The sequence below is a fragment of the Lygodium microphyllum genome, chromosome 26 (assembly GCF_053477565.2).
Source record: "Lygodium microphyllum isolate KBCC chromosome 26, Lygodium_microphyllum_v1.1.10, whole genome shotgun sequence".
Taxonomy (NCBI): Eukaryota; Viridiplantae; Streptophyta; class Polypodiopsida; order Schizaeales; family Lygodiaceae; genus Lygodium; species Lygodium microphyllum.
In genome coordinates this window covers 94,289,828-94,314,032 of record NC_141160.1, presented here as the reverse complement: position 1 = coordinate 94,314,032, position 24,205 = coordinate 94,289,828, and the positions used below count along the sequence as shown (strand labels likewise).

The 24,205-nt window shown below is 40.6% G+C and overlaps 1 protein-coding gene across 1 annotated transcript in view; it reads left to right on the top strand.

The window, feature by feature from the left end:
* The window catches only part of LOC148013555 (nuclear pore complex protein NUP93A-like), a 163,999-nt gene that overhangs the window by 16,017 nt on the left and 123,777 nt on the right, over positions 1-24,205 (top strand). Inside the window, exons 3-4 of the mRNA XM_087668082.1 lie at positions 19,925-19,991; positions 20,301-20,360. Coding sequence (XP_087524208.1) covers positions 19,925-19,991; positions 20,301-20,360 — 127 coding nt within the window. The remainder of the gene's footprint in view (positions 1-19,924; positions 19,992-20,300; positions 20,361-24,205) is intronic.

Genomic DNA, 24,205 nt, shown 5'->3' with positions numbered 1-24,205 from the left:
TAGTGGCTCATCATTATGGGCAATGGCTGGCTGATCATTTCCAGCATTATTTTCTGCATTTGCAGGTTCATTTACAACAGGTATTTGCTGCTGTGCAGTGGGCACATTTTGCTGTCCAAAAGGTATTTCTTCCCGGAATACAACCCTATGGACTTCCTTTGTTCTTTCGGGCTGTTTGTGCATGCGATCTTCTCGGAAGATAATATCATTGCTACGTACTACTTTTCTTTTCTCAGGATCCCATAATCTATACCCCATTTCACCTTCATCACCATATCCTAGGAAAGTACATTTACAAAACTTTGGCTCAAGTTTGTTGCGTTCTTTGCGAATGTGCACAAAAGCCTCGCAGCCAAACACTTTCAAGTGTGCATACAAAGGTGGCTTGCCCGACCACGCTTCTTGGGGAACTCCCCCCTCCTCCCCCAAAGACCTATTTGGTGACCGATTAATCAAGTGTACAGCTGTCATAACAGCCTTTGTCTAAAAACCATGGGGTAATGCAGCATGAGACAACATCGTACGGACCTTATCCTGTATGGTCCGATTCATAAGCTCTGCAATTCCATTTTGGAGTGGATTATGAGGGGCAGTGAGCTCCCTCTTTATCCCTTTACTGTCACAAAATGCCTGAAAGGCCTTGGACACATATTCCCCACCATTGTCAGAGCAAAGACACTTAAGTGTCTTATCAATCTGATTCTCAACCAATGCCAAGAATTTTTGAAACTTGTCAAGCACTTTGTCCTTGCTACGAATAGGGTAAACCATACCTTCAGTGTAGCATCAGCGACAAATGTGGCAAAGTATTTATTTTTCCCTAAAGATAACCCTGGCATCTGATATACATCGGAATGTATTAACTCTAGAGGAGAAGATTTCAGGGAAAGAGACGTCTTATGAGACATCTGTGCATGTTTACCATAAACACAATGATCACAATGCTCAAAATCAGTATAATGAAGACAAGGCAAGTAACCCAAATGAGAAAGCATTTTCATTCCAGTTTGACTCATGTGTCCCAACCGGCCATGTCACAAAGAAACACTTGGTTGCTTGGTTACGGCAACAAGATGGTCACACACACTAGATACACGGAGAAGATACAAGGTATCACTTTTACAACCTTTGGCAATCACTCTAGATCCCTTATAGATCTTCCATTTGCCATCACCAAAGGTGGTATAAAATCCATTGTCATCTAGCGGCTATGTGCTAATCAAGCTCTTCTTGAGCTGAGGTACATGCCATACATGCTGAAGTGTGAAGATAGAACTATGCTGAAATTGCAATTGTACATTGCCAATACTTGCAATGTCACATGCATAGTTCTCCCCAAGATGGACAACACCATGTTAGCCCCCTGTATAGTCAGAAAACCACTCACGATGAGGGGTGACATGAAAGGAAGCACCTGAATCTAGAATCCAAGTATACATGTCTCATCCATATTTGCAAGTAAAGCATGTGTACTAAAGTGTGAAGAGACAAAGAGCACGTCATTCTCATTGTCAATGTCATGAGTGATTGCATTCACCTCTTCAATTTTGACATTGCTCTTCTTAGGCCGACTCTCTTTCTTCTCTTCCTTGCTATCATTTGTCTTCTTGCCCTTTCCTTTCTTTTTCTTCCATTTGTAGCAGTTATGTTTAAAGTGACCCTTCTTGTCACAATGATGGCATTCAACATTCTTACCACGTGATTTATTGTGTCCCTTGCTATCAGATTTACTTTTCTGTTGTGATTTGTCCTTGGTATCTAAAGCACTGGAAGACTTACAAGATGCATACTGGATGCATTGTTTTGCCGATTCATTTCTTCCATGAGTAGAGCACTCTCTACATCAGCATACAAAAGGGTTGCATTAGAATTGCTCATAGCAGTCCGAAATGTATCCCAACTCTCTAGTGGACTGCAAAGCAAGAACGTAGCCTTAAATTGTTCATCGATCTTGAACTCCAAGGCAACCAATTGGCTGAAAATGGAGTTAAACTCACTCAAGTGAGTAGACTTTGCTGTACTCTCTTTCACACGCAAATCCATAAGCTTTTTCAGCCAATAAACTTTGCTTGCGGCACTCTTTTGTGCATATAGTTCTTCCAGTTGAGTCCAAATAGCATAGGCATAATCCAAACCTTCAATGTTAAACAGCAAGGCATCAGAAATCGATAGCCCGATGGTTGAGCGTGCAAGCTCATTTAACTCATCCCAGTCTTCCTGTTCCATATCTGCGGGCTTTGCCCATTTGGTCTTAATTGGCCTTGCTTGCTTCTTCTGCAATAGGATATTATAGCACTGTTTTTGCTGGATTGCAAAGTTACGCGCTCTTTCAAGCTTCTTAATGTGCATGAGATGACCGCTGTCACTGCTGCCAGCCATGATTTTCAGCCCCAATGCGACCAAAAAATTCAGCAAATGCAAGCCCAAATTGTCACACAAGTGACCAAGGTACAAACAAGTACCAACCAACAATAAATAACCACAATGCAGAAATTTCAGATCTGCAAATAAATTTTCAGAAGCAATAAACCTTGTGCTACAGCACTCCACAACTGATTACAGCTGTTCCAAGGACAAATACATCACATTATATAAGAAGTCCCAATTTTAGCTGCAATTTCTATTGTATATGCATCCACAGGCACAAAATTTGACACGCATGGTCAAAAGCCCCAAAATTTTTGTGTTGAAAGTATCAACCATACATTTGCGCTGTCTCTGACATGCATAGAATAGGCCAATTTTGCCAAAATAGAGCAATTATCCCCGAAATTTTCCCAGTGCTAGATATCCATATTGCATGGAATTAAACTTGCATGTACATAAAATGATCAAATGGCATACAAATTTCACCCCAAAATTTTCCAAGTGCTAGATATACAAATTGCATGGAATTGAACTCACATGTACATAAAATGATTAAATGGCACACAAATTTCACCCAAATAGCAAAAGCCCCAAATTGCACTGGGTTCAATGCGCATCAATGTTGAGAAACTGGGTAAATTTCAGCCCAATTCTTGCATGTACATGAAAAGCTTGAAATGTCAAAGGCAAAATGTCACAAATTCTTGCAATTTTTGAGACAAATATTAGTGTTGTGTCTTGCTCGTATTAAATCTAGACAAATCCCCAAATTTCTTGGGTCCAGTGTGCACAAATTCCAGTGAAATTAAAAAAATTTCACTAAAATGTGAAAAGCCCTAAAATTCTCGGGCGAATGTGCATCGATTTTGCAATTTTTGAAGCAAATTGTCCAGTTTTGCATTAAAGTCCCCAAATTTGAGAAAAGCCCTAAATTTTCAGGAATAAATGTGCACAGATTTGTATTTTGTGCTTATACATGTGAACGTTCGGTAGGGAAAGGGAAGGAAACCTTCTTTTTTCTTGTCTTTTAGATTTAAAAAAAAGAAAAGAAAACGTTGATGACGACCCGCCTGGTCACGCCCTCACGTGTGACCTGTCGGATAGGTTACGGCCTTCCCGTTGGAGCGCGCGTTGAAGCCCGCCATCTTGTCGCCGTGCATCAACTGTCTGACCCGTTCTCTTGGGAATGCGTCAATTACCTGACCCACCTGTTGACCTGTAGCATGCCCTGTGACACGCGCAACTCTTGCTCGCCTGCGACACTTCCTGCTCGCTTGCGACACCTGCAACTCCTCGCCTGCGACACTTTTTGCTCGCTTGGGACACCTGTAACTTCCTCCTCGCCTACGACACTTCCTGCTTGCCTGCGACACTTGCAACTTTCTCCTCGCCTGTGGCACTTCTTGCTTGATACCAGTTTGTTGAGATAGAGAGTGAGGATTGAGACACGCAATGCTTTCTCATATGAGAGAGAGAGAGAGAGAGAGAGAGAGAGAGAGAGAGAGAGTGTGTGTGTGTGTGTGTGTGCAATGTAGAGAGAGAGTTAGTAGCAAGGAGAGTGAGCACGACACAATGTTCTTGGGTACAATGATGAGTGTACCTCTTTAGGTTTTAGATAGATATATATGAAAGTACAAATGTGCTAAGGGTGTGGTCACACCCGTGCACATATAAAAGGCACGATTGGCCCTTTATTCCCAACATTTCTGGCATCATTGGCAGTCAATGACAGCTGTTGGGCAATTTTTGATAGGCCGCAGCTAATTTGAAGTGTTTCTTTGTGTGAAGAATTTTTGATTTTCTCTCTCTTCTGGCATTCTTTCACCTTCTCTAGCTTGTGCTCAGTCATTCTTAGGATTTCTCAACCTTTTGGATCAGATTTCAGTCAAATTTAGTGGACATCAAAGAGATCTCTGCTATAAACCCTAAATTTATGCTGAAATTATGGTTTGATAGCCACCTCAAGATCTGTGCTGATTGGTAAAGGCATCGTACGCTGAATTCAACACCTGAAATTTGTGTAATTGTCAGGGGATTCAGATGCCATCGCATTCATTGTAATTTGGGGCAGCATTTGGCTAGTTGCCGGCATAGTAGCAAGGGAACACCATTCCACCCCCTTGGGAACGTGGGAACGTGTTCCGCACCAAAAAAATGCCAAAGGAATGCTACGGGGAATGCTTGTGAAGGGGGAGCGGTTGGGGGAATGTGGATGCTGCCGTTCTCGAAAGGGGAACATTGAAAAAGTGATGGTGTTGTTGGGGCTGCCGAAAGTGACCCCCGAGTTGTCCGGATTGTGGCGATTGGCATGCGAACTGTCGGACTGTCGAGAGCAAGGCGCTGTGTGTTGCAACTCGCGTGCATTCGTTTCAACCTCTAGGTAAGAGAAAATTGTCCGTTGGACTGCAGTCTTCTCTCTCTCTCTCTCTCTCTCTCTCTCTCTTTCCCTTCCATTTCAGAATAATTACAGCTCTCTCTCTCTCTCTCTCTTTATCTTAGCTTTGTTTTTAGAAGACACACACACTCTCTCTCTCTCAAAAGAAGCTTAGAGCCTGAGATTTTACTGGTTATGGCTATCAGCCTTTTCTTTTACTAATTACAACTCTCTCTCTCTCTCTCTCTCAAACAACTCTATTTTCATAGTAGTCTCTTTTTCTCTCTCAAAATAGGTTGAGTCTCATGGAGGGTCGACTAATGCTTTTGATTCTTGAATTTGTAGAAGTCATGGATTGCTTGGGATCAAAGCGTTCGGGCAATAAGCTTTTACCCAAATACCACATCCGAAATGCTAAGGGAGCTCTTGGCAAAGTACCCAAGTGAAGAAAGCAAAGCATGTGCAAGGAAAAATCAAGCAATTGATGCATCTTTTTTTAGTGGACAAGCTAATGATATAGTCATCTTTTTTTAGGGAGCCATGCATGGGGGACTTAGAACTTTTGCATCCTCACAATCCCATCATGGAAAATGTAGCAAGCAACAAACCTTGGGAACAACTTGGGATCCTCGTAAAAAGGACTAGGTGGATGCAGCTATGGCAAGGTTTTTCTACCATGATCATGTTGCATTCAATGTTTTAAGATCTCCTTACTTCCTTGAGATGGTCCAAGAGATTGCCAAGTATGGTCCAACCTATAAGCCTCCATCATATGAGACATTGCACATCACTTTGTTGCAAAAGGAAAAGGATGCAATTGAATGTGCTTTGGCAACTATGCAAGAGTGTTGGGTGAAGAATGGTGTCTCTTTGATAGCAAATGGGTGGAGTGATACTCGAAAACGATCCATCCATGGGATGGTTGCTTATTCCCGAGGAAAGATGCAATTCATTTCCTCACATGATGCCTCTATTACATGAAAAAGTACAGATCAACTTGTGGAGGAATGGGCGGAGGTGTTGAAAAAGTTGGGGCTGAAAATGTAATCCAATTTATTGCTGATGGTGAGGCAACAAATAGGGCAATAGGTATGAGACTTGAGGAGAGAGATCCGCACATCACATTCAGCCCATGCTTTGCTCATTGTTTGAGTAATTTGTTTAAAGACATTGGTAGCTTGTCATGGATTGATCCCTTCATTCAAAACGGCAAGGATATAATTAGTTTCATCCAAAGCCATTAGTTCATTCTTAGTGAGTTCCGTAGGAGATAACCTAAAAAAGATCTCTTAAAGTACTCGGAGACTCGCTTTGGCTATAACTTTCTTATGACAAAGAGACTTGAGAAGGTAAGCTTACCCCTAAAGCAATTGGGGGTAAGTAATGAGTGGATGGGATGGGCTACTTCTAGATCAAGGGCTGTAACCTGCCTGTTCACTGGGAAGGGCGGTAGTGTACAACCAAAATAAATAAATGCTTTCACCCAATTTAACAGTCGCCCACTTTATCTGAACTTAAAGACGTAGAATCAAGAAGACATACAGGAAGCTAGAATGCTCTTGTTGCAACACATACACCCTGTTGGCCCCTAAGTTAGGCGCCCCTTGCGGTATGTCTTTATTTTTAAAAAGAGAAAGTACAATGGGCTGTCTTTCACCTATTCTCGGTGAAATTTGGCAGCATAATAGTACAATTACTGACCCAAATCAAGTTGACCAGGAGGGGAAACTTTGCCCAAGTCTGAATCTTCTGGTTGGAGTGCAGAATTGACCATTTCAGTCTGCTGTAATTACTGGTTCAGACCTGTTTACAACACATACTGTTCCCTGTACTGTTCTGCTCATTGTAATTACTGGTTCAGACCTGTTCTGAGACCTGTTTTGAGCTCATACTGTTCCCTGCACTGTCCTGCATCATTTGGGCCAAGTGCCCCTTGATTCTGACATCATTTGGGCTCTGAATTAACCTCTGAACAGTCCAGAATCAGTACTGATTTAGTGCTGATTCAGACACTTGCTTGGTGAGATTACCACCCTCACCTGTCCCTGTTGGGAACTGCAAACAACTGCTCTTGTTCCTGGAGAAAGGAGGCTCTTGCCTCATGCAAAAACAACATATTCCACACAGCTATACTTGAATCAGCAGAAAAGCCCTTGATTCTGAAGCATAACCATACTGTCTGGGAGAGAGAAAGAGAAAGTAGTGAGCAAGCTCCACCCTCTGTGCATCATAGACAAGGTAGACCAGCTCTCCATAGCTCTCCATCTGCAACTGTTCCTCTTTTTTTCAAAAATGAGTCCCCCAAGCATAAAAAAACTGCACGCCAGCCCTCTTTCAAGAGGTAAGTGCACACATTTGTGCCAAGTGGCAGCACTAGAAGGTGTTTCCCGTTCAAGCCTTCCGGTCTAAAATTCTCTATGATCGGTGCAAAATTTGACCTCGGCACAGACCAGAGGATTAATCCTCGTGCAAAAACAAAGATAATGACGCGAACAGATTCTGGGGTCCAAAAATAGTAACTCCCTAAATTTTAGGAGTTGCTTCCATTGCATCCCCACTAGTCTTCTAACCATCTTTGCAGACTATAGCTACATCCAAATTTGCAATGTAGCTCAACTGAAAGTGAATTTCCACTGATGACCCCACATGGACTAATCTCTTGGAGATTTGTCCATCTTCACTTTGAACTAGTCTCTTCCAAGCTAGTTCTTCAACACACTTGTCCATATATACTTTCACAAGTCTCTTCCAGGCTTGTCAATCTACAGTGCCATCAGTCTCTTCCAGACTTGTTCTGGACCTTAATGTCGAGTCTCGACTCACTAGACATTCTTGTCCGTTTCACATACTGGCCATGTAACTCAGGCGTTTAGATTTCAAGAGGGATCCTTCCAAAAAAAAAAACTAAATAAAGTAGTAATAAAGAAATCAGCAAAAAGGTAATAGTTGTCACAGTCCTGTGACAAGGGCTGGTATAGCAGTGGAGAACATTACAAGATCATGCATTTTGGAATGAATTGAAAAGCATCAATATTGTCATGAAGCCAATCATGTGCTTGATGCAAATTATAGATGGACGAGAGCCATGCATTGGAAAGGTCTATGAGGGGGAGATCACATGATTGAGAAGCTAGGATAACTTGGTTTGGATGATGCAAAGTATCAAGAATTCCGAGATTTATGTGAGGCAAGATGGAATGCTTATCACTCACCTATGCATGTAACAACATATGTATTAGATCTAGAGTTCCAAGGGTGTGGTCAAGAGAAAGATGAAGAGGTAATGCAGGGTTGGGACATAGTGCTTTCTAGGTTGGTTCCCATTGATACTAAGAGATTGGAAAGGTCTATGAGGGGGAGATCGCATGATTGAGAAGCTAGGACAGCTTGGTTTGGATGATGCAAAGTATCAAGAAGTCCGAGATTTATGTGAGGCAAGATGGAATGCTTATCACTCACCTATGCATGCAACAACATATGTATTAGATCTAGAGTTCCAAGGGTGTGGTCAAGAGAAGGATGAAGAGGTAATACAGGGTTGGGACATAGTGCTTTCTAGGTTGGTTCCCATTGATACTAAGAGATTGGTGAAAGATCAGCTTGGTTTTTATAGAAACAAGTTAGGAAGGTTTCGGTTAGTTGATGCACAAATAGATCGGTTTAATATTGAGGCTGGCTTGTGGTGGAAAGATTATGGGGCACGTACACCTGAGCTTCAAACATTGGCAGTGCGGATTTTGTCTTAAGGTGCAAGTTCCTCTCCCATTGAGCAACTATGGAGTGTATTTGGGCATGTTACATTTAAGAAGTGGAATAGGTTTGGGACAAAACAAGTGAATGACTTGATCTTTGTCAGTGCTAACTTGCGCTTTTGCTTGCAGATGTGGCTTCTCTCAAGGCATAAAAGTTTATAGCTCTTGATGAAGAAGAGTCCTTTGATGATGAGGACGGTGAGTGACCTATGCCTACGCATATAGCCGATGATCAAGATTCTTTGAAACTTGCAAATGTTGATTTTGATGATGATATGGCTTTCTTAGACAATGTGGATGATAGTCTTTTGGATAGTCTTGTTGCTAATGCCAGCCATGTTTGATCCAATGGTTACTTTGAGAGACTTTCAAATTCCAAGTTGCTATATTTTGTTAACTATACCTGTTCCTTGATGCTTCTTGACTCTTTTATGTAGTATAATCCTAGATTATCATCTATTTTGGATCTTATAAGTTATGTGCCATTTCAATGTAACCATCCTTTCATCTATGAAAAATACTATCATGTTTTGCAACTTGTGTATGTGTTTTTCAAAGAGCTTTCATGAAATATATAAATGAAAAGTTTAAAATATATAAATCATATATATAGTACAAGTCGTTCCTCTTGGGGCTTCGTTCTCGTTCCCTTAGGACCCCGCGTTCCTGTTTCGTTGCTACTATGGTTGCCGGTTCCATCTCTTAGCCTTTTGGATCGGATTTCAGTCAGATTTAGTGGATATGAGAGAGATCTCTATTGTAAATCCTAAATTTTTGCAAAAATTAGGATTTGCTAGCCACTTGCGGATCCATGCCAATTGGTTAAGACATCGTACAGTGAATTCAGCATCTAAATTTTGTGTACTTGTTAGAGAATTTAGATGCCATCCCATTTGTTGTAATTTGGGTATTTGACCACTTGGCTTCCATTTGTGCAAGTCTTGGGTGAGAAATCAAGAGGCAATTTGTCCGAATTGATTGTTAGATTATTGCTATACTTGTATGAGATTGGATCCTAGGGCATTGGTTTGGTCAATATGTGTTAGTGGTGACATTGGGGACTAGCATTAAATACTTAATTAATGCTAGTCTAAGGGTCAACAGAGGTTGGGGACCACTCCACGTTGCAAATAGCTTAGCCAATTTAATTACGGATGGGAACATTAATTTTGGGTAGGGTCTAAAGAGCTGAATTTACTTTTTAGAATTGTTTAATTTTGAAAATTAGTTAAATGGTTGGAAAATGCGTTTAGAAGGTGCTTCACTTGGCAAAAATAGGCATGCAAGATTGAAAAACGTTTTTGGAGGTTGGAGAGAGAAATTCAATTTATTCACGGTGAGAGAAAGAGATTGGTTGCTGGTTTGATTTTCCAACTGTGGATGACCTTCTGGAAGCATGGACAACAGCAAACAACCCATTTGAAGCAAACAACAACAATTTTGAGATCTTCAGGAGTTGGCGACAACAGTTGCTGGCTTGCGATAGCAATTTCTAGCATCTCTAGTAGTAGACGAGAGCTCTTGGGTAGTTTTTGACAAGATGCGGCTCATCTGAAGGGTTTCTTTGTGAAGAAATCTTGAATTTCTCTCTTTTTTTTGGCATTCTCTCACCTTCTTCAGCTTGTGCCCCGTCATTCTCAGCATTTCTCAGCCTTTTGTATCAGATTTTAGTCAAATTTAGTGGACAATAGAGAGATTTGTGTTGTAACCCTAAATTTTTGCAAAAATTATGGTTTAACAGCCACCTCAGTATTTGTGCCAATCAAGGAAGGCATCGTATACTGAATTTAGCACCTGAAATTTGTGTAATTGTTAGGAAATCAGATGCCATCCCATTCATTGTAATTTGGGGCAGCATTTGGCCAGTTGGTAGTTTCATTTGTGCATGTCTTGGGTGAAAAATCAAGGGGCAATTGGCCGAATTGATTGTTGATTGTTCCTACATCAAAGGGGATTTTTGGAACAACAAAGGAGATTGTAAATCTTAGCTTGTACTCATTTTATTAGCAATCAAGCTAGAGAAATACCAAAAGGGGTGCCAATTTTGGGGCCAACAGGGTGTTTAATGTTCAAGATAATTTAGGTAATTTGTGCATTTCAAGTTATGTTCATTTGGTGACTGTTGTAATTAGTGGTTAATTAGGTTATTTATTCCCCTATATGAGGAGGAAAACTAGTTTCAAAAGGGGAAGGTTTGTTTCCACAGGGATGTGAAATTTTGAGATGCTTTAATCTTGCCGATAACATTTGATTAAATTATTAATCAAATGTGCAAGGTTTTTAAGCCCATGTGGTGTACATGACAAATATTTGATAGTAATAGGCCAAGGAGCCCGAGGATGTAGTGGATATGTAAGGGCAAAAGTTGTGATAAGTTATGCCCATTGGGTTTTGTTGGTCGGCTCATATTAGATTGGACTCTAGGGCAGTAGTTTGTCGAAGAAGTATTAGTGGCGACACTAAGGATTAGCATTAATTAATTACTTAATGCCTTATTCTAGGAGAAATATTAGTTTCAAAAGGGAGAGGTCTGTCACGAGGATGTGAAATTTTGAGAGGCTTTAATCTTACTGATAACATTTGATTAAGTTATTAATCAAATGTGTAGGGCTGTTTAAGCACATGTGGTGCACATGGCAGATGTTTGATAGTAATAAGCGAAGGAGCTCGAGGATATAGTGGGTGTCAAAAGCAGAAGTTGTGGTAAGTTATGCCGATTGGGTTATCTTGGTAAGTTGGTATCAGATTAGATGTTAGGGCAGTGGTTTTGCGAATAAGTGTTAGTGGTGATACAAGGGACTAGCATCAATTAATTACTTAATGCGAGTCTAAGGGTCAACAGAGGTTAGGGACCACTCTAGGTTGCAAATGGCCTAGCCAATTTAATTATGGTTAGGCACATTTAATTTTGGGTAGATTAGAAGGGCTGAATTTAATTTTCAAAATCATTTAATTTTGAAAATTAATTAAATGGTTGGATAGGGCTGGAAAATGGGTTAAGAAGGTTGCCAACTTGCAAAAATGCCCATGGAAGCATGAAGAACGTTTTTGGAGGTTGGAGAGAAGAATTCAAATCATTCACGTTGAGAGAAAGAGAGAGAATAGGCTGTTGGTTTGATTTTCCAATTGTAGATGACCTTCTAGAGGGAGAGACAGTAGAAAACAGCCCATCTGAAGCAAGCAAGAGCAATTTTGAGGTCTTAAGGAGCTAGCGATAGCAGTTGATGGCTGGTGACAACCATTTGTTGCATCTATGGTAGTAGGTGATGGCAGCTAATGGCTGGCGACAAGCATTTGTTGCATCTTCAAGAGCTAGCAACTGCAGTTAGTGGTTAGCGATAACAATTTTTGGCATTTGTTGCAGTAGGCAATTTACTGCTCTATACAAGGACGAAGACTTGTTTCAAAAGGGGTAGGTTTGTCACGAGACGGAAAATTTTGAGATGCTTTAATCTTAATCATAACATTTAATTAAGTTATTAATGAAATGTGCAAGGTTATTTATGCACATGTGATGCACATGGCAGATATTTCATAGTAATAGACCAAGCACCTGGAGGATTCAGTGGATGTCAAAGGCATAAGTTATGCCAACTTGGTTTTATTGGTCAGCTTGTATCACATTGGGCCCTAGGGAAGTGGATTGGCTAATAAGTGTTAGTGGTGACACTAGGGACTAGCATTAGTTGAATTAATTAATGGCGGTCTAAGGGTCAACAGAGATTGGGGACCACTCCAGGTTGCAACTGGCCTAGCCAATTTAATTATGAATGGGCACATTGTGATGATGGTAGCACCTTTTGTAGTTGTTAGTGTTGCATATCTTATTTTTATACTGCCACAACTTGCTACTCCTTCACACAATATGGGCACTGACACCACAGAATTTCACTATCGCAAACTCTCAACCCAATCATGGCTCTCGGAGAGATTCATTGCCACAATTCCTATTCAAAAGTAAATTTGCAAATTCAACAAATCCAGACTGCGTTTGTGGTGGTGGTTTTTACATTTTTAAAAAAAATATTGAGGTTAGAAGAGCTAAATTTAATTTTTAGAATTATTTAATTTTGAACATTCATTAAATGGTTGGATAATGCTAGAAAATGGGTTAAGAAGGTTGCCAGTTGGCAAAAATGCCTATGGAAGATTGAAAAACGTTTATGGAGGCTGGAGAGAGGAATTCAGTTCTTTCACCTTGAGAGAAAGAGAGAGAACATGGTGTTGGTTTGATTTCGCATTGTGGATGACCTTGTGGAGGTAGGATAGCAACAAACAACCCATCTGAAGCAGTTGAGAACAATTTTGAGATCTTTAGGAGATGGCGACAGCAGCTGATGGCTTGTGACAACAATTTCTAGTATTTGTGGTAATAGATGATAGCTCTTGGGCAGTTGTAACAGTCTGCAGCCAATCTGAAGGGTATCCTCCACGAAGAATTTCTGAATTTCTCTCTCTTTTGGCACTTTTCACCTTCTCCAGGTTGTGCTCGGTCATTCTCTTCATTTCTCAGCCTTTTGGAGCAGATTTTAGTTAAATTTAGTGGACAACATAGAGATCTCTGTTGTAAACTTTGAATTTATGCAGAAATTAGCGTTTGATAGCTACCTGGAGACCTATACCAATTGGTGAAGGCATTGTACAACGAAGGAATCAAATGTGCAAGGTTGTTTAAGAACATGTGGTGCACATGGCAAATATTCCATAGTAACAGGCCAAGGGCCTCCAAGATGCAGTGGGTGTGAAGGCAAAAGTTGTGATAAGTTATGTTGACTGGGTTTTGTTGGTCAATTGGTATGAGATTGGACCCTAGGGTAGTGGTTTGGCTAATAAGTGTTAGTAGTGAAATTAGGGACTAGCATTAATTAATTAATTAATGCTAGTCTAAGTTTCAACAGAGGTTGGGGACTACTCTAGGTTGCAAATGGCCTAGCCAATTTAATTATGGATGGGCACATTTATTTTTGGGTAGTGTTTGAAGGGTTGAATTTAATTTTCAAAATTATTTAATTTTGATAATTAATTAAGTTGCTAGATAATGTTGGAAAATGGGTTAAGAAGGCTGCCCAGTTGGGAAAAATACTCATGCAAGACTGAAAAATGTTTTTGGAAGTTGCAGAGAGAAATTTCGTTCATTTACGTTGAGAGAAAGAGAGAGAACAGGCTACTGGTCTGATTTCACAAGTGTGGGTGACCTTGTGGAGCTAAGGACAGCAGCAAACAACCCATTTGAGGCAGCCCACAACAATTTGGAGGTCTTTAGGAGCTGGCGACAACAGTTGATGATTGGTGACAACAATTTGTGGCATTTGTGGTAACGGGGGATAGCTCTAGGGCAGTCTTTGATAGGCTGCAACCAATCTGGAGGGTTTCCTCCTCCAAGATTTCTTGAATTTCTCTCTCTTGTGGCACTCTCTCACCTTCTACAGCTTTTGCTCGGTCATTCTCTTCATTTCTCAGCCTTTTGGATCAGATTTCGGTTAAATTTGGTGGACAACAGAGAGTTCTTTGCTAAAGTTTTGATAAGTTATGCCGCCTAGGTTTTGTTGGTTAGCTAGTATCAGATTGGACCTTAGGGTAGTGGTTTGGCTTATAAGTGTTAGTGGTGACATTAGGGACTAGTATTAATTAATCTTTTAATGCCTGTCTAAGGGTCAATGGAGGTTTGAGACCACTTCAAGTTACAAATGGCCTAGCCAATTTAATTATGATGGGCACATTTAATTTTGGCCATGGTTAGAAAGACCAAATTTAATTGTCAAAATCATTTAATTTTGAAAATCAATTCAATGGTTGGACAATGTTGGAAAATGGGTTAAGAAGGTTGCGAATTGGCAAAAATGCCGATGCAAGACTTAAAAACGTTATGTTCGAGATTATGAATATAATTTGTGCATTTGAGGTTATATTCATGTCCTGATTGTTGTAATCAGTGCTTAATTAGGTTATTTACCATCCTTTCGAGGAGGAAGACTACTTTCAAAAGGGGGAGGTTTGTCACGGGGATGTGAGATTTTGAGATGCTTTAATCTTGTTGATAACATTTGTTTAAGTTATTAATCAAATGTGCAAGGTTTTTTATATACATGTGATGCACATGGCAGATATTCCATAGGAATAGGCCAAGGACCTTGAGGATGCAGTGGGTATCAAAGGCAAAAGTTGTGATAAGTTATGCCGATTGGGGTTTGTTGGTTAGCTGGTATCAGATTGGACCCAAGGGACTAGCATTAATTAATTAACTAATGTGAGTCTAAGGGTCAACAGAGGTAGGGGACCATCTTAGGTTGCAAATGGCCTAGCTAATTTAATTATGGATGGGCACATTTAATTTTGGGCAAGGTTAGAAGGGTTGAATTTAATTTTTGGAATTATTTAATTCTGAAAATTAATTAAAGATCTGTGTAATGCTGGAAAAAGTTTTAAGAAGGTTGCCAGTTGGCAAAATTGCCCATGCAAGACTGAAAAATATTTTTGGAGGTTGGAGGGAAGAATTCGTCTCATTCATGTGGAGAGCAAGAGAGAGAACAAGCTGCTGGTCAGACTTCCCAGCTATGGATGACATTCTAGAGGCAACGACAGCAGCAAACAGCACATCTGAAGCAAGCAATAGCAATTTTGAGGTCTTTAGGAGGTGGTGACAGCAGCTAATAGCTGACGACAGAAATTTCTGGCATGTGTGGCAGTAGGCAACAACTATGGGCAAATTTTGACAGGCTGCAGCCAATCTAAAGGGTTCCTTTGCGAAGAATTGCTGAATTTCTCTCTCTTTTAGCATTCTCTCACCTTCTCTAGCTTGTGCTCAGTCATTTTTAGCATTTCTCAGCCTTTTGGATCAGATTTCAATCAAGTTTGGAGGAGATCAAAGAGATTTGTACTAGAAACCCCAAATTTTTGCAAAAATTAGGGTTTGAAAGCCACCTCGGGACTTGTGCCAATTGGTGAAGGCATTGTACTTTGAATTCAGCACCTGAAGTTTGTGTAATTATCAGGTAATTCAGATGCCAGCCCACTCATTGTAATTTGGGGCAGCATTTGGCCCGTTGTTGGTGGATCCATTCGTGCAAGTCGTGGGTGAGAAATCAAGGGGCAATTGGCCCAAATTGATTGCTGTTGTTGCTTCAACAAAGAGGCTTTTTGGAATAGCAAAGGAGATTGTGAATCTTAGCTTGTATTCATTCAATTAGCATCAAGGTAAAGAAATCTCCTGCTCAAGAACACCATTCTTGAAGGCAGACTTTATGTCCATCTGATAGACATGCCAACAATGGTGGGCCTTAAGAGCCAAAGTAACCCAAGTAGTGGACATTTGAGCCGTAGGTGCAAAAGTCTCAAAATAGTCCAACCTTGCCCTTTGAGTGAAAATGTGGGCAATAAGCCTAGCCTTCTGCTTGTCCAAGGAACCTAGATTCGGTTAATAGAGAACTTTGGCCCAAGAAGTGTGCTTGTTTGGTAGTAGAGGAATAGTCCCCACTTGTCGAATGGGAACAATAGAGTTGTCACCAATGGTGATTGTGTCCTCTGTGACACTCAAGTCTTGAAGCCAATCTTGTCTATAGGTCATGTGAGAAGAGGCCCCATTGTCAATGAGTCAAGGCTTCTCGTGAGTGGAAGAAGCAAGAGTTGTATTCTCCTTGGCAAATACATGCGCAAAGATAGACTTTGTCCTCGTTGGGGCAACCTTTGAACTCTTTGAATTCTTCTCATTAGGCTTTAAATGGGGGTACTTTTGCCAACACTTCTCCTCGGGATGAGTGCTTGTGATATGCTCAAATGAAATAGAAGCTATAGATGTACTTGAATTCCGTCTGCTTTGTGAGCCCCCCTCTATTGAAGTTCACATACAGAAACGCATCCGGATCTTGTATCTCAAAAGAAGAAACAAGCAAGGGTTTTGATTCATGCAATAGAAAAGAATTGTACAAACTTGACATTGGACCTTGCTGAGATGATGAAGATGGATTGCCAGATGTTCCACATGTCGTATGTCCTTCATGATCGGAGAGGTGGCCAGCGTTAGCAATCGGTCCGAATGTGGTAACAAAAGTGGTAGGAGGGGTGTAAACATCACCGTACTTGTTGTGATAGTACTCCTCAAAGTCCTACTCTGTCATGTTAGTGAAATTTGGTGAAGGTGGAGTGTCGTCCTCCTTATCGAGTCCATAATACCATCTAAGGGCCTCCAATGATGAAGAAGCTTGATAAGACATCATAGGAATTGGAGAAGAGGGTGTCTGGGATATTGTGATTCGATTATGAGTCGTATTGTGTGCCTCGCACAAATACTAGCTCTCCACAATATCCACAGGATACTCTTTACAAGAGCACTGGCTCTGTTACCATGTGAAGAAAACTACTAGGGTTTGCACCGAGGGACACAGTGCATGACCACGATAGAAACACAGAGAGACAGACACAGACAGAGAGAGCAAAACTCAAACCCTAAATGCAAAACTCAAAACTCAAACGCTAAACGCAAAACTCAAAACTCAAACACAGAAACACAAACATAAATAGAAGAAGGGAGAGAGAGAACACAACTTTGAAGTGAATGAATGCTGTAAATGAATGTAAGAGTGTATAGTGTGCTCAAGGGCAGAGCAATGTCGGAGTGACATCCACTGGAGATGGATCCCAAGTTTGTGACCACCAGTCGGAGTGTAGGAGTGCTGAATAGTGAGTGACACCAGACTGGTGACCAAAACGCTTCAGCTTGGAGGCTGGAAACTGGTAAACGGAGCAATGTACAACCAATCGGAGGCCGGAAATTGTGCACAGTCTGCTGTAAACAGCAGGCTGAAACAATGTTTGATGTGGCTGGCGATAACTTGATGATCAGATCGTAGCAGATGATGATGTTGCCAAGAGCTGACGTCAACATGGATGAAGGCGCCAGCAGCAGGAGCAAACACGGATGGAGTGGCAGCAGTCTTGAGGGTTGGACAGCCACATGGGAGGAGGCTAATGGCTGAAATTTGCACGTGGAGTGAGAAACCTGCACAGATGCAATGAGGTTGAATGGGGGCAGCTTGTGTATTTATAGATGTGGAAGGGCGCCCCAAAAATTAGGGTTTACATTGAAAACTCTCGAACCGCTCCCCGTTTTAGGGTTTTTACTTTTAAAGAGCATTTTTTAGTGTGTTTTGGGGCTGTTTAAGAGGCTAATCAGCAAGTAATGCATGTTTTAGCTCAACATGTCCAAGAGGAGTAAGAGGGATACCCAACATTGATGTCCCAGAATAGATAGATGTGCTCACTTGCGGGTCTGTATAAGACACAATATTGGTGGCATTCTCACGAACAATGTAGTAGGGTGCAAAATGGCACTAGCATATGAGTAGCTAATATGTGGTAGGAAAAAAGAAAAAGTGCTAGGAATGGAAACATATAATCCTAATTCTAGTGTGCTTGATGCAATTGTGGAATTTAATTGTAAGCTATTGAAAGCAAATGAAAGAGAATCGACAAAATAGGATGGGATGGGAGGGGACTGTGAACTAGAAATGTCAATTGTATGCTCAAAAGAATCAGAGGATACAATGCTAGGTATACATGTAGATGTATGGCTGCGTTTGGAGCCTCCTCCATTGAGGTTAACACAATCAAACCTTTCATGATCCAGATTCTGAACACCAGAAGAAGAAACAGGGAAGGGTTTTGTTTTATATGACTCAAAAGGGTTATACAAACTTGACATTGGGCCTGGTGTAGCCTTGGACTCCTTCACTCTATCCTTTGCCTAGGACAATTTTGGGGGTATCTCTTTCAACATTTCTCCTTCGGATGGGTCATCCTCCCACAGAAAAGGCACTTGGGATGACCCTTGGACCTTTTGCCTTTCTCCTTCTCTTACTGCTAGTTTGGTTTCTTGACATTCTTTTGCTCTTGATTCCTGGTTATAGATGTGCTAGTAGAAGTGATTGTCCTTGCACCGCTTGAGGCTCTCCCCTTATGTGAGGCATCTTGCTCAAAAATCATTGGCATTGTAAAGAAAGGCTCAAGAACAGATAAACGCAAAGTGTACAGTTAACGCATTGTAATGTGGTACTCAAGATGTAGTGAACTTAAAGAAACACAAAGTGTATGATAAACAAAATGCGTAATGCGGAGCTCAAGATGTAGAGAACTTAAAGAATGAATGAATGAAGAATGCTGATATGCTGAATATGATACAAAGGGGCGTCAAACCTCGGTGCCTCGAGGATGGGGGATGAGGTGAATTGAGAGCAGTGATGGAGACATTGGGAAGAACTCCAAGAGTTTGTCATATTGGTGACAAATCTTGTACCATAGCAGCAGCAGTCCATCAGGTTGTGATGATGATGGCAGCACGAAACACAGGGCAGCAGTTAAACACAGCTGTGTGCAGGTCAAGGATGACAGCAGAACTGTGTATGGACAGTTGGGGGTGTGTTGGATGGTGGGTGGCCTGCAAAACTGCAAAACTGCAAAACATGGACTGTAGATTATGGCAACTGCAGAATGATGATGTCAGGACTCAGCAGCATGGTGAACTCCATGACAACAAATGCATGGCTGAGATGGTTGCTGATAGGTCACCAGGGGCGAATACGATGTCTCCAGCAGTGGGCAGGCTGCATATGAGCTGTATGGAGCAGGCAACCAGCAAAACACAGCTAGGAGCCTAGGAAAGGTCAGGGGCAGCAGGTGATGATGTGGCAGGCTGGGACAGCTTCGGTCACTACTGGCAATGTCCTCCAGTTGGGCAGAAACAGCTCTAAGATGGGATATGTATAGCAATGTGAGGACAAATGGCTGCACGCTGAGGGTAATGATGCATGACCAGAATGGGATAAAGAGATACCCACAATTGACTCTTCTATAGAGTTTTCAGTGTATTTATTCTATTGTTAAAAAATAAAGCCATTTATTTTTGGTAATCAACATTATTGCTATTTGGGTTTGCTTTAAGGAGACATAAGTAGGCCTGAATGCACAATGGTTTAGGATTAGTGCCAAACCCTAGCTTAGTGTCTCAAAAATTTGGGGTTACAAAAGGTCATGACAAGACTCAAATTTGGGATCTACGTCGTACAATATTTGATATTGATCAGGACATGGAGATGTACACAGTATGCATATCTGATCAAATTACTGATGGGTAATTTGGCATTTCTTGTTCATGGACTCATTGCACGTTATTAGTATCCATGCATGGCTTAACCTAAAGAAACTTTACTTGTGTGATAATATGGTTTCATTTGCCGAGTTTGAAGTGCGTGCTTGTTATTAGGATAAATGAATTCCATTATGACCTGTACACTATTATATGAATTGTTGATGTGCTTATTAGCTATGTCTCTTAGTTTGGTCCTTTGGTTATTAATGTGATACTTAAAAAGTCAACTAGTTATTTGAGATTGTGAAGTCATTCATGGTAGGCCTCATCATTAGTTGATTCTATGCTTAGGTTGCTTGCACGTGAGGGCATCAATGCAGAACAACTTACACGAGATTTGAAGTCCTTTGAATTAAAGGTAAGGTTCTACAAAATAGGATTCAATGATTAAGGATTTGTAGTAATTTTCATGACTTGTTCACCATTGCATTTGCATGTTGGGTGCAATATGTAGGAAGGGTGTTTCAATTATTTTATTAGCAGTGGAACATTTAGCATTTCAAGTGACAGTTAGTTTATAGATTGGACTTGCATTAATTTGACTTCTTGGAATGGTTTTTGTACACTTCTTGATAAATATAAAATGTGCTGTTTTGGGTCCTCAAAATTTGCTAGCTGTTACAAACTTATGTAGATTAAGAAACGATTTGCGTTTTTTTCTTTGTAGACAAGTTTTGAAGACGTCTTTCCTGTGGAGGCAACAACTGTGGAGGAGTATTTACAGCAGGTTACTTCTTAGTCTTTTACCTCATCTATCAGCACAGCAAGTTTCAATTGTTGTAAAAGCATGATTTCCTTACTTCCAATCAAGAACTTGAAGTTTTAGTCCCAAAGGTGATGGCCTAGGGATTGACACTTGAGCTCATAATCTTGAGGTGGATTTTCAAGTCTCACTATGTGCATCACTTGGTTGGACACCTATGTTCACATGCTGTGTTTGTCAAAGTTCCAGCAACTTGCTCACTTGAACCCTTGGTTAGTCATCCTCTTTGTTAGGGTCGATGAGGAGAAGAGTCCTAGTATGATCCAGCTTTGCTGTTCATTTGGCTTGCAAGCTATCCTGTCTGCATATAGGGAGAAATGCCACCATGGCTCTTGGCCATGTTTGGGCTAATATTTGAGGGAAGGTGCCCCTCCTTGTGGGAGTTTAGGTGTGTGTGTCTTATCTCAAGAAAAAGAGAATTTGAAGTTCTAAGTAATAAGAAAAAGACAATAGGATTCAAAATGCGAGAGTGAATTGAGACATTCATGTAGATGCAATTTGCATTGGAAACTCAATGCAAGCCATACACATGTAGAATGAAACATAGATTGATGGACATCAGGTTGTGCTTCCAGCCATATGGCCATATGCACTCACCCCTAAGCTTGGGGCCATCAACATAACAGCCCATACTGATGTCATATATACCACCAATCCACACAATTCCAAGGTGAAGTTTGAATAGTTGCAAAAGCATGATGTGCTCAAGTTACAATGAGGGACATATATACTTTCATTTATTATTATGGGTAAGCTTCATATCTAAGGATTAACATATGCTAGAGTCATTATCAAAAACCCTCACTCATATTGCACCTGAGACTCAATGCAATATATACTCATGTATTTTGAAACATAGATGGGTGGATATCAAATTCACCTCCTAGCTAGAGAGCCATATGGGTTCAGCCCCAAGCTTGGGACCATTAATATAGCAGGCCATCCTCACATTGCATACCACCAATCCACACCATCCTAGGGTGTGGACGTGATAGCTTATGGGTGTAGAGTCCAAGTGCTGTAATCACAAGAGTTATGACACAACTAAGGCATTGAGTCCTTTCTGCAGGATAGCTCAACCACCCTTGCCTCAACTTACATTGGCACCTAGTCACTCATAGATGCAAGGCTTGATAGATGGTGTAGGTGTCTAGTATGGATGTCCAATGATGTAACAGTTCTTCCCCTTTAAGAATGGGTTCTTAGCGAAGGCAAAGTTAGGGAAATGACTCATGAGTGAATCGACTTTTATGTTGCATTTGCCTTTGGGAGGTTAGGGAAAACAATCCTTTGGGATCATTAATTCTTGCAATCAAGGACCAGTTCGAGCTCCAATAGAATATGTTGAGTAGGATTCATAATATGCGAGACCTTGATTCTATGCCTGTAAGGCAATTTTTAACATCTATTTGTGCTCATTATTTTGGAGACTCTTGTTAGTAAGATCTTTAGGTTACCTGATATTGTGCTAGTTAGTATACAACCTAGATAAGATCTTTGTCTGTTTTTATGCTTTCCTTTGCAATCAACAACACCTCTTGCATATTTGATAAGAAGTCAAGTATGAGTTGCACTTCAACTTCTTTTTGTCCAGTGATAGTTGATGGTTTCCCCTCATATTTGTACCTAATTATCAAGGGCCAATAGTGTGTAGCAGAATGCTAAGCAGTTTAATAAGTAAATTCATTTCTTGGTAGCTAACACTCCTGCTTATATTAAAGTTGGGGAACATTTACATGGCATATCCTCCATAGTTTGAGTTGTTCTTTTGTTTTTCCATTAGTTTTAGATTGCTCCTAGGATGACATAGGAAAGTAGTGTGAGGATTTTATACCAAAGTGTGAAGCAAGTGGGAAACGAATGGGCTTGAATAACAAATGAATATTGATGATCTATATGATAGAGGAAAGAGACAACAATGATGAAATGAATGAATTGGTGCAGTTACCCTAAAAGAGAGACAAAGTAGTAGAGTTGAAGGCAACATTAGAACAAGCATTCTAGGGCCTAGGCTATGCAATGTTCAGAGTTGCATGTAAACCCATTTCTTATCTTTCCAAGGTCACCGCAAAAGGTAACTAAAATAATGCCTCTTTAGCCTCATGTGGAAGAAAGCAACTTAGGAGATTATGTTTGAAGTTTGCACTTTTGCTCTAGAATTTAATTAGTAATATGAGCCATCTGTTATCAAGGCACTAGCATTTACTAGTTGTGTCTTGGATGTTTGAACTTTGAGAAATCCTCAAAGGAAAAATGAGTGGTCATACAAATCAAAAGAAGAGCTTAGTGGTGGTAGAAAAGAATGACAAGATACCGAATGCATAAGGGAGTTACAATGCAATAAAGTAGGAGCCAACTACAAAGGGAACCATAGTGGAAACGAACTTTGACAGTTGCTGTTGGGGTACCTAGGTTAGGGACATCAAGTTTCCCCTTGAAATGACTTTTGGTGGCATGGGGGGAAGGTATTCACATGATTTAATACCCTATACTAAGGTTTGTGGAGTATTTCAACACTTTCAAGTTCAAAGAGGTTAGGAATTTAAAGTTAAGGTTGAGTAACATTTAATGTTCTTTTAAATGAGGACTTAGTCAAAGGAATATTCAACTCAAATTTGTAGGCATGATGAAATTGGAAATTATTCAAATGTCATGTTTGGGCCATTTTTGGGTTGCATGCAAGTGTATCTTCTAGGTCGGGCTCTTTGCTTTTCCATTTTGGTTGGTTTCTTGGCCATGCAATGTTGGAGAAGGTTGTGGAGATCAATTTTGGGTGAATTCATAGCAGCTGAAGGTCAATCCGGACATGTGGGAGCATGTTAGTAGTGGCCGATTGCTTTTGGGCCTTTTTTATGTGACAAAATCAAAATTTTCTCTCATCTATTGCTTCTCTCTCTCTCTCTCTCTCTCTCTCCCCCCTCCATGCCAATTGAAGGCTCATTAGTGAATTTGAAGCACTTCAATAGGGAGTTTTCTGATTGTAGACCTAATTTCAGTAATTAGGGTTTGGATGAGTGTCTTGAAAAATGCATACCAACAAATCTTAGCCAGAGCATTCAAAATCATGGGGCAAATTGAGGATTATTATGATGGTCCATATTTTATGCTGGAAATTGATGTGGTCACAAATTTGGGCTGAAAATCAGATATTTCTTTCTCCTACTTGTTAGCCCTCATCTATGTGAGATGCATGCTAAAACTAGTGATAGAAATTGAAGATTGGACGCTTGTTTTTGAATTTGATGTTCTGCTAATTGGGGAATTGCTGATCTCAGTCTGAAACCAACCACTTAGGGTTTGTATGGCTGCATTGGGATGCACGAAGCATGCCTCAGTGAAGGTTATTGATGGAAATTCTGTTAGGAGACAATAGAATGGGTGAGATTTTGGAGGTCTATAGGAGGGCTGATTTGCGTGCAATTGGAAGAGGATTTAATTTAGGCTTTCCTGATTGTGGAACAAAGGGGCAACTTTGAATCAAAGGTTGCAAGCCATTGAGAACAGCCAAATGTTCCAAATGTTGTAGGAGAATTGATTTTGTCAATGGAGGAAATGAGGACTCCAAAGTGTATCTCTTGAGCTCGAGACAAAGCTTGCCATTTTTTGGGGTGTGAGGCAAATCTCAGTTGTATGACAAGTTTTTGGAAATAATTTGGAAAGGAACATGGTAAGGGATGTGAATGTTTTGGGGCCAAATGAAGTGTTGGCTCGTCTCAATTTCTTGAGAAAAAATTTAGCCGAAAGTAGTGAAGTGTTGAAATTATAATTTGGTATTTATTTCAAGAATTTATTGCTTGGTGTAATTTGCT